General features: G+C 36.8%; 1 protein-coding gene across 1 annotated transcript; it reads left to right on the top strand.

The window, feature by feature from the left end:
- Positions 1–875: 875 nt before the first annotated feature.
- On the top strand, positions 876–1,268 carry LOC113357032 (extensin-3-like). The gene has a single exon (XM_026600286.1). The coding sequence runs from the start codon at positions 876–878 to the stop codon at positions 1,266–1,268; it is 393 nt and encodes a 130-aa protein (XP_026456071.1).
- The last annotated feature ends 10,381 nt before the right edge of the window (positions 1,269–11,649 follow it).

Genomic DNA, 11,649 nt, shown 5'->3' with positions numbered 1-11,649 from the left:
CTTTTCAAACTTGGCCAAGCTCTCTATCTGTCTCATGAATTTCGCCATCAGTCACCTTAACCAGCAATCCATGATCATCACCACTGTTTCATATTCCTCTCATGTCTTATAACTCAACACCCATCCATGAGTTTCTCTGCTAAGTAACACATCAAATCTCAACCACGGAATCCATTGATTGAACATGCATCAGATCTATACCTTGTCCATAAAGCTTATAAGATACAGAATAAAGAAACCTTAAGGATATGACGAAGAAAATGAAATGTAGAATTTTAGAAAATATGGGTTTCGAAGAAATTTTATCCCAAAAAATGGATGCGCGCGTGAAAATTTCTGTCCATGGGTTTCACGGTGGAGAAAATCTGAAAACGGGGTTTCCCTGTAGTTTTCACATACAAAATATGGTTCAAAGAAAGAGGCATTTATGCATTGTATTTGTAGTTGTAGATTGAATTGGCGAACCAAGTTTGAGAAGGGCACGGACACAAAATCTAGTTAGAATAATATCTAGACGTCATCAACTTTCGATCATCACAGTGACCTCGTCAGTCGTCACATGGGTTATACGAACGGACACTATCAGTCTATCAAACCACTTGCGGATAAATGGGCCACCACCCCCTTGCGAATAAATGATAGCAACCGACTATTCAAAGACTGACTTAACCAAGTCAACACTAAAAGATGAAGTCCTTCTGTCTAAGAACATGATATGTCAGAGACTCGGAAAATAATTTACTGGAATATATAATTTTTCTTCTTCCGAATGGAAATTGTACCGACTAGATAAAAAGGTAAATAAAATTCTACTCTCTATATAAAGAAGTAGAGAAGTATGTTTAAAATCACAACAAAACTTAGAAGTGAGTGTTATGGGTAAGAAAGGAGGGAAGAGAGCCTCAATGGCATTTCTGTTTACTACTGGTGCTCTTCTGCTGGTAGTACTAGTCTCTTTGAGTTTTGCATCTCTCGCTGATGCAGGTAGGAGACCACCACCACCAAAGAAGCCAATTACATATGTGTTTCCAACACCACCTAAGAAATCACCACCACCAGTACCAAAGAAGCCACCTCATTATGTGGCTTATAAACCACTAAAAAAGCCTTTGAAGCCAAAAACTCCTCCACCACCATATCAGCCAGACCTTACCTCTGCCAACTTGGGGTTATCACCACGTGATCTTAAAAATTTTGGGGACCTAATTGGCGCTATTACTGGATTAGTACCACCAGCAAAGCCAAAGCTTCCACCGACGCATAACTAAGACAGGCTTGGGATATGAGTTGAGAGTCAATAATGGCAGAGAGACTTGGCATATGTATTTGGTGGAGTTCGTTGATGATTTCTCTACATAATGAGGATTGAGATCAATATGCATGAACGAAACTGAAGTTATTTGATATGTTATCTAGTCAATCTCTTATCTTTATATTAGTAAGATGTAAGATGTAATATGCATGTTTCCTTTTGGTCATCATCTGAACCAAACCTTGTCCGGAATGGAAGATGATATCCGAATAATGAATTTTTTTTCTATTTTAGCACCTAATATGATAAGACCTGTGGGAACCAAAACATAAGATGAATTACACCTAATTGGCCGACCTTAAGGGAGGCCTTCTATGTGACGAGAAATCTGCATGTCACATAAAATGTCCCAAGTTTTTAAAATTGAAATTTCGAATCTCACAAAATTGAGGTTAAATCAATCGAATTGAACACAAATTTCTGTCGGAATCAATCAAACAAAGATCATGAAAATAGTCATTAGATAGATATGGATTTCAGTTTAGTTTTCTCAAAAATAAAATGAAAAAATAAATCACCAAAATATGGATACCGGTATTGTCCCGACACTAAAACAGAAAACCAGACGCAAATTCTTCCAAGATATACAGTATTAACAAGAGTTTGAAAATATACAAGGATCACAAAGCCAAAAACTGAAACATTGTAGCATTCCAAAAACTGAAATTCTCAAAAAGGGTTCTCTAGATGAAGCATTTACAGATCATTCATATTACATAATTACAATTCAATAAATTTATCAAGGAACAAACCTGACCACCGATGACAAGAACACTCATTCAATTAACAGACCATTTCCATCTTTAGCAACTGAAATTACTATCTACCTTCAACCTCTTCCTGGTTATAATAAATTTACAAGTTTAATGAAAAAAAGAGCTGTTTTGATTTATGGGTTAGTGTTGAAATGCAGCGAAAACAAAATTTGTGGAGTTGACTTGTTTATTTTATCCACATATATATCATTGATTAAGGGTGGAGAAAGCAGCAACTGCGCCCGAGATGAAAATAAATGTTGGTTTCACTTTCCAGGCTGTGCCCTACGACGGAGATTCCGAAAGCATCCTGTTTTCATGCAGCTACACGAGGACTATTGAGGAAATGGGATCCTCTTTGCTAATGTTAGACACACTGTATAAACACTTTACTAAGGGAAATACCGATTAGATTAGGGGGCGGGTACCAATGTATATGATCAGATTCTGGATCATTGGACCAGCAAAATGGCGCCCCATATATTCCGAAAGCATCATGTTTTGTATACGTGTAGATCAAGCCCACTCCAAGTTCAGGTTTTTCCTAAATGGTTTTCCTGACACGATTTCGGCGACGGGAGAAAATGTGTGATTACCATCATCATTTTGAAGCTACCGATGTTGTATTCTTTTTCCTTCGACCAGTTTTTATCCCAATTGGATTTTTCTGGTAAGGTTTTGACGAGGCAACAAATTTTTTTTTGTTCGGACTTTTCCAATCGGGTTTTACCGACAAAATTTTAACATCACAACACTTCGAAATGGTGGTCATCCAAAGGGGAGTGTCGTGTTATAGTCTTATTGGTGGTTGACCATCGTTTGACTTTGGTCAAAGTTGGAATTAGGATAAACATTAAATTTGGTGTTTTTATTTAGAGATAAACTTGGGATCTCTTTTATGTTCATGTACCGCCATATGGGCAGATTCTCGAAATCTCCATCTACCGCCTTATGTTTGGTTAGAGCTATTCTCGAATAGCTCGATGCCGTCAATTGATAAACCAGTGTTCGACGATGTTTATGCCAAGCTGTCGGGGATGATACCCATAAAGCCATATAATCAACGGTAATAACACTATTAATGGAGGCAAGTTGTTCTACAAGTATTGCAAACTTGTACGAATGTTTTTGGGTAAGTGCGGGAAGGTGAGAACCGCGATTCCGTAAACTTTAATAATTTTCCGCTATATTATTTTTGTTATGATACTTGCGGTTTTAATACCGGAAAAGCGAGAAATTGTTGTATCCCTAGAGGATAACATAAATTTAATTTCTCTTGCACTAAATTATCTCCAGAGATTTTGAAACAATTCCACCAGAAGTTGGAATTTCGTCTAGCATAGTGTGAATGCAAAAGGCACGGTCCGCTAGCCCTTCGGTCCCAGAAGTGACTCGTTATAAAAGTGCTAGTCGTCCCTATTTGCGGTCCCTGAAGTGACCAAGTAGGAAACTTTTTCATAAAAGAGTGTATCCATTTGTACACTTGTAAATTAATATTTCGTTGAAGGTGACAAAATTGGAGATTTGTTGATATTGTATTAGTGCCATATTTGTTTGGATGTTTATCCTTTGTTTTAAGTTTTGTTTGTTTTCTTTGCTTATTTTTTTGTAAGTAATGGATTCCAGAAGCAATCCATGAGATGTTGTCGACTCCATAAGCAGTCCAACATACATTTTGTGCATTCCTGTAATAATCCATAAAATAGACTCCAGAAGTGGTCTATCGAAATAGTTGGATTCCAGGAATCAACCACGAATTTTTGGGTTCCCGAAGTAGCCCATGGTTATGTAATGATTTTGTTAATGACTTATTACTGTATGTCTCTCGTCCAAATGTGACATATGGATTCCTGAAGTAATCTATCCATTTTAAATAGACGATAGAGATATTTGTCTCTAAACAAGGGAACAACAAACACAAATTTTTTCGAACCATTTCTGTAACCTTGTAGAGGTTTTGGGAAATGTGAAATGCCATTTCGGGTCCGAATAATATGATAGACGACTCCGGAAGAGTGTGTATCATATTGGAGGTATAACAGTCATCTTTATTAACGCCTTATAATATTCCGGATTCTTGAAGAATCTGTTGAGTTTTGAGAATATTTGGCGTTACCACCTTGAAATGACAAACGAGCATTTTTATGGAGTATTTTGTTACTTCATTTGTTTTTGTGCCAGAAGCACATCGTAAAGAAACGTAAGGCTTTCTTTTATGGGGTGTGCCATAGAAGAATTCCAATAGTCGAGTTCCATAGTGTCATTAGCCAGAAGTTTAATGACCCTTGAATTATTCATGCTCAGGCATGATCAGTATGGACACCAAAAGTTCTACCAAGATGAGTAGACGATTCAAAATTCTCATGGACATCCTTTACAGAACCTGAAGCTTCTATTAGATAAGAATGTAAATTGTGTTATTGGTCCCTGAGACAATTAGTTGTTAAATTGCATTAACATTAACATTATGGTAACCTGTTACTGAATCACCAACATTAACTCCTAGAAAGGATTCAAGGTGAAAATTGCAGGACTTATTTACCCTGCAATATGGACAATTATTTCAATACTTTAATGTATTGATAGACACATGTACTAGATGGTCTCTCGTTATATTAACACGTAATGTTAGATTTTGCCGAACTGTTTGTGCAAATCTTGTGGTTGCGTATCCATTTTTGACTTTCCACTTAAGTCCATTTATATTGGTGGTAAATTGATAGGCTTTGATGCTTTGCCTTCAGTTGGTGTTATATCGAGCATATAGTTAGGACATGTGCGCACTCGACATGGTCTAGTTGAGTTCTTTGCTTAAGCATCTTTAGTTTATTGCTCGACCAACTATTTACCATCAATTATATCTTGGGAAGCAACCTTACAACTTACGTGTTTAGTCCATAACGTCACCTGACTATATATGTTGGTTTCGATTTATAAGATATTTAAAACCCTGAGCTGGTAATGTCTTATTGAAAAGATGAGACTGTATTCCCGCCGTTAGGGGGAGGAAGTGAGCCGTTACAAGGAACGGCGTAAAATGGCTCATCTTTTGTCGAGCTCGCATTTGTTTTTGGGATACCTATTGTGTAGTTAAATTAAAATCCAAAAACTATCATGAGTAGAACTGCCTTTGAAAATCAGGCAATTATGGAACCAGAAGTTTCCAGAAATGAGATAGTAATGTTTCCGCCATGATCAGGAAAACTAAAATGCCACCAGAAGTTGGCATGACAACCCGCCACCAGAAGTTTGGCAAGATTAGGGTTGATAACCATTTAAGGTTCTCCCACTTTAGTCAGGGGGCGAAACGTCACCATAAAAGGATGGTGCAAATTATGATAACCTAAAAGGTTTTTTCCCGCCTTAACCAGGGGGATAAAGACTGCCACCTGAAGATGGCACGTATTACGTCGACAAAATTTAAGGACTTTTCCCTTGAAGTCATAAAGATGACAGACACCACCTAAAGGTTGCAGTAAGCAATGTCGACAATTCAACAGGTTATCTGATTAAGTAATTATCCTGATCAAACAAAGTTTGGCTGCCGCTATATATTTGCGTGAAACTATCTCAGTTTGTTTTCTCACACCAAGATATTGGATGTAATTTAGGTGTTGGATATTACTCATGATTAAAACAAATAACTGCAGTAGCTCTGGGGAAAATATTGCTTGTCACTTGCTTGAGGATGCAGACACAGGAAATTGTCTCAACAGGTCAAATCATGTATCTCACAGTGACAAAGTCGTGTGTTAAAACACGCTTGAGGCCTGATAATTGCCTCATATATGCCTCTTAAAATAAATTCCAATCACTTTTCTAATATATAGTGCTCTTGAAGAGAGACACAGATAGTGCTTGTGGAGACTATCAAGATATGATCCACATTCTCTAAGTTTGAAACTCCTTATTGAAGATGAAGATATGATAAAGCCCCTGAAGTGGCGCTGGTACCAGTTTGTAAAATTTTCTTGAATGTGCATGAACTAGAGAATGTGCTAAATCATATATGATTGTCGATTACTATTTACAATAATGGTTGTGTACCCCTCTGCAGAGGAACATCGACATTCTGATTGGTAGGCATATGACATGTTACCTCGAACTAAGGTAGAAGATGGAATCTCTCGAAAAAGCGCAATGTTCGGATCCGACTCACACCGTAAAATTGTGAGGCCTGAAAATTACAGGTTGGTGTTTGAGATTAAGGGCAGAGAGAATAGTATTATCGTTTTAAGTGTGATTGAGGGTTTCCTGATGAACCCCAGGATTGGTTCTGTAAAACGAAAAATATTCTCCTAATATGGATACAATTTAGCATGGTAGTCATTGAAGGACTCATATTTCATCTTGTTATGACTAGTAATTGTAATGAATCCCTGAAGGATTCGAGGTTCTCTGACTCAGGAAGCCAGCCACCCGACGTTGTGAATTATGTCAGGCTTGATATTTAGTCATAATCACCATTTTCAATAGGAGAATCTTATGAAAAATCCTTTGTGTATTTTATGTTCTTGGTATAAGGTTAAAATCCGGATGAAATGATGATATCATTTTTGACTTCTGAAAGAACCCTTCGTAGCGCTAAAATCCACGCTTGAACTAGATTTTTGAGATCTCGCTGAAATCAAAATATTTGCTCGACCTGAAGTTCGAGGACATGCTAGCATTATAAAACTCGCCTATATATACTAGAGTATCTAGTTTTGATACTCGTAATACTTATCGTGCTTCTAAGTGATCGATCCATCAGATACATACGTTAAATTTATGGCCCAGAAGTACCATACATGGATATAATGCATGCATTATCTTGTGTTTTCTAACTTTTATTTTGCAGGTTATACTTTTAGATGCTGAATTGATTCTACAGTATTTATGAGTTTACAAAAGGCCTTTCATTGTTATGCCTGAAGTTAAAGCGGAAAATTGAATTTGGTGTGCAATGGGTGGAGGATTTAAATGCGAGGTGTACAATGGCGATTGTTCACCCGGCGCAAAATCTGGCAGTCAATCCTCCATAAACTGAACTTAGTAAAGCAGTTTTTCTAAAGGCTGTAAAATTTCCACACCACCAACCTCTTTGAGAAGTCATGCTTCAGGGGGAGTAAACTCGTAGAATCTTTGGCTGAGCTTAAACGCGTTGTACTCTTTTTCCTTCATCAAGGTTTTGTCCCGAAGGGTTTTTCTTGTCGAGGTTTTAACGAGGCATCATATGCGTATCCAGCACTGTCAATGGGCGACGTCCGTTGTATTCTTTTCTTTTGGCCTGGTTTTGTCCCACGTGGTTTTCCAGACGAGGTTTTTAACGAGGCAACATGCTCTTCGGCGTCGGCATTATTCTGAATTTTGGTGGTCAGGTTTTGTCCCAAGCGGTTTTCCTGGCACAAGCGTTCAGGTTTTGTTCCCAAGTGGTTTTCCTAACGCAATTTTTATGGTGGAAGTATTTCTCGGTGCTAAGGTTTTATCCCAAGTGGTTTTCCTGACGTAAATCTTGTCAAAGAAAATATTTTGTGGCGGCGACCACCCTCTTTCTAAGTTCAGGTTTTATCCTAAATGGTTTTCCCGACGCAACTTTGACAGAGGAAGCATTTCATGGCGGTGATCAAGCCCACTCCAAGTTCAGGTTTTTCCTAAATGGTTTCCTGACACGATTTCGGCGACGGGAGAAAATGTGTGACTACCATCATCATTTTGAAGCTACCGATGCTGTACTCTTTTTCCTTCGACCAGTTTTATCCCAATTGGATTTTTCTGGCAAGGTTTTGACGAGGCAACAAATTTTTTCTGTTCGGACTTTTCCAATCGGGTTTTACCGACAAAATTTTAACATCACAACACTTCGAAATGATGGTCATCCAAAGGGGAGTGTCGTGTTATAGTCTTATTGGTGGATGACCACCGTTTGACTTTGGTCAAAGTTGGAATTAGGATAAACATTAAATTTGGCGTTTTTATTTAGAGATAAACTTGAGATCTCTTTTATGTTCATGTACTGCCATGTGGGCAGATTCTCGAAATCTCCATCTACTGTCTTATGTTTGGTTAGAACTATAAATAGCCGAAGCTAGCTCTTTGTACAAACTATCAAGAAATGAAAATGGAATGGAACACAGTTCCTCTTCCTCTCCACTTTTGTCTTTTCTTTCTTGTTGTATACAACATTAATTAAACAGTATAACATGAACACTTACTCACCAAATACATGAACTAGCACTATTGTTAAGATGAATTCCATCCGTGTTCGATGAAAATATAAAAGTAGTCTCTTTTTGGATATATATATGTATATGTTAATAACTATCATAATCAGGGCTGTGCCAATGTACAGTAACACAACTTTTTTGGCTAAAATATTCGCCCAAGTGTTGAAACTTAGCTTATACAAATTTATTAAAGGAACGAGTCTGCATAATTATGAATATCTAAGACCTTTACATTTGACCCAATAATGGTGAATATAGGATTGAGAGAGTCTCAGTTTGGCACTTGAGGCATTATCATAAACAATAAAATTTGCAGATCTAACATCCTCTCCCACGTTCATTTTTGACGGAATAGCGAAAATCAGTGAATGCCACAGGCTTGCATTATAGCGTCTAAAATCATATCTCTCGCTTTGTCCGTGTGTATTACCAGTTGATTTTTAGTTGTGCTTTCTCTTTTTTATTCTTTGGTCGGCCTCCCCACCGTGCGCGGTCATCTAGTTGGCCGACTTTTAGGAAGGTCTTTTATGTGATGACAAATCTGCAATCACAACAAATGTCCCAAAATTTGAAAATTATATTTCTAGATCTCTCAATCCCATAAAATTCAGATTAAACAGGAGATAATCAAAAAATTGATCATAAATTTCTGTCAACTATGATCAAACATTTTGCGGGTTCTGTCGTTGAATGACCAATTTTGTGATCCGCATAAGGGGTCAAAATTATTGAATGACCCAAATTGTGTCCCCATGACCTGAGGGTGTTTGGGTACCACATATAGAAGTCTACTTCTCCAAAAGTAAAAAATAATTCGATAAATCAAAAATATATTAAACAACAAGCTTCCAGAATTGTTTTCTCTTTTATCTTACTTTCAGAAGTCATTCCGAAACCATGTTCCCAAACTAATTTCTACTTTTTGTTTCTAGAAGTCAAAATCAATTTCTCAAGTGTTAACGAAGACATGCTTCTTACTGATATCTGCACAGTGATTGAAAATTCCTTTCATGATTTTAAGTATTAACACTTAGAGAGAAATACAAGTGTGGGGGGAACCTAGAATTCATCGGCGACCCAAGAGTTACTTTGTGGCTCTGAATTACATTATTTAGCTCAGAGCTCGAGTACTCGACAATTTTTGACGTGTGACACTCGTGCTCGCCAGATTCTTACACATAATAAGGGCTAATCCATAGTAACATTTGGCCCATTCATTTGGTCCATGCTCGATCTATTGTTGGCCCACGATTAACCCCTTTCATGATTTTAAGTATTAACCCCTTTACATTTGCGGGTTCTGTTGTTGCTCGATCTGGCTGTTGGTCCATGCTCAAACGTGGCCTCACTGTCAACTCATCAGGCTCTGCTGAACTTTATTTTCAGGTATGCTTTGCTTGTTTATATCTTATCTTAAGAACCTTCCATAAATCATTCCAACTTTACTGAACTACGAACTCAAAGCCATGACGAGACATGAATCAAGATGAGTTTAATTTATTTTGTTTTCCTAAACATCGATTTTTAGAGAAACAACATAGATTTAGTAATATGGGTAGATAATGTTTCATTACAACTGCAAAGATATCAACAAAGTATTAAAAGTATTATTACAGGTAATGATAAGATAGTCATACAGACACATTTAAGAGGGGTATTTATATCTACTATTACAGGACAGGTCAAGTCAATAATTATTGACTTGACTATATTACTTTTCCTAATACTCCCCCCACAATTGATATAGGCAGTCACTGTAACAAATTGTAAACATAAGAAAAGAACACTTCACAAACTAAAGCAGATACTGAAGCAGAAAAAACAATGCTCAATAAGAGCCTAAGAAAATTTCTCAACAATAGTCAGACTAAGAAGCATAATAGATGCTCAGCAAGAGCCAATCTGTCAGAAGTTTCACTAATAAGAAGCATAACAGATGCTCAACAAGAGCCAATCTGTCAGAAAGAACAAGAAGTATAAGAGCCAATCTGTCAGAAAGAACAAGAAGTATCACTAATCTGGTACAGCAGCTGTAGATTGCACTATCCTTTGTAGTAATCTTGAAAAAGTGGGATAACACAGACCCTTAGTCATTACATCATCTAATTGATCTTCAGTGACCCAAACCATAAGGGTTCACAATAAATATGAGATCGAATATTAAGGTAATAAAACCGAAATCAAATATCCCATGAACATACATAGAAATAATAATGCAAAGGCTATATAAACCGAAAACTATCAAAAGAAAAATTACCCACCAAATAATTTTATTCATAATAGACCAATACAATCAATGAAAGAAATCAAAAATTGATGTTTATTATTCTAGATTAAGCAAAATAGTAAATAACTTAATCTCTATTAACCTTCAGATATGTGTTTTCAAACATCATCTTTAATTTCCTCAAATTTTTCAGGATCTTCATCCACAGCATCTCGACTGATATCTCGGATTATGCACACAGTACCTTGGTTATGTTCACAGGCTAAAGCATTAAACTTTCGATTAATATTCCTAGCATACTCCCTATTACCGATTCCAATTTTAATCAGTTTCCTTTAGTTACGGATAACAGTTCTTAGTAATGTTGCCTGTCTATGATGAGTTTCAATGGTACTGAGGAGGAGTACTTGTCGTAGATTGATAATATCAACCTTAGCGTCCAAACTGTTTTGGACAAGGATATGATTCATATCTTCCTTTTCATCATTGATATTTCCACAACTAGATTTCTTGTAGGTATTATCAAGATGAACAATTTCCTTAGAAGTCATTCCACTCAAGGCTTTCAGAAGTTGTGCTTGAGATCTGGTTTGAGAATACATCCTTTCGTATAATTTCTCAGACACGTTGAGTACAAATACTTGAAATACCTTTAACACATTCCAACATAGATATTATCCTTATATAAATAATTCTGAAAATATTTGAAAATATTTCCGCATCTAATGTGTTACAGAAACACAATATTATCCACGGAACATGTCTCCAAAATCTGTATCAAGAGATACTTCAAAATAACTAACTTATCCTTTTACACAAGTTGTTGTAAGACAACCTTTCTACACATAAAGATGTTTTACAATATCCTTAAGGTAGATTGTGTAATCTTCTATGTTTAATAAGAGATATTAGTAGGATACCAGCAGCCCACGTATATGTGCTTCCTTTCATCCGAAGATTGGGCATTGTAAGGACTCACAATCCAATGCAGTTATGCACTGGGATGAGGATATTCCTCATCATATACCTCATGAGGAGATCTTCCTTCCTTTTGAACATCATCATGTTCTTCTTCGTGGATTCCGAACCCATCCTCTTCCTTAGGAAAATTGCGAGATGCAATTTCCTCAATTACATCTTGTGCCCAGT

This window comes from Papaver somniferum, chromosome 1, assembly GCF_003573695.1.
Source record: "Papaver somniferum cultivar HN1 chromosome 1, ASM357369v1, whole genome shotgun sequence".
Classification (NCBI taxonomy): Eukaryota; Viridiplantae; Streptophyta; class Magnoliopsida; order Ranunculales; family Papaveraceae; genus Papaver; species Papaver somniferum.
This window is presented reverse-complemented; position numbering and strand designations above follow the sequence as displayed.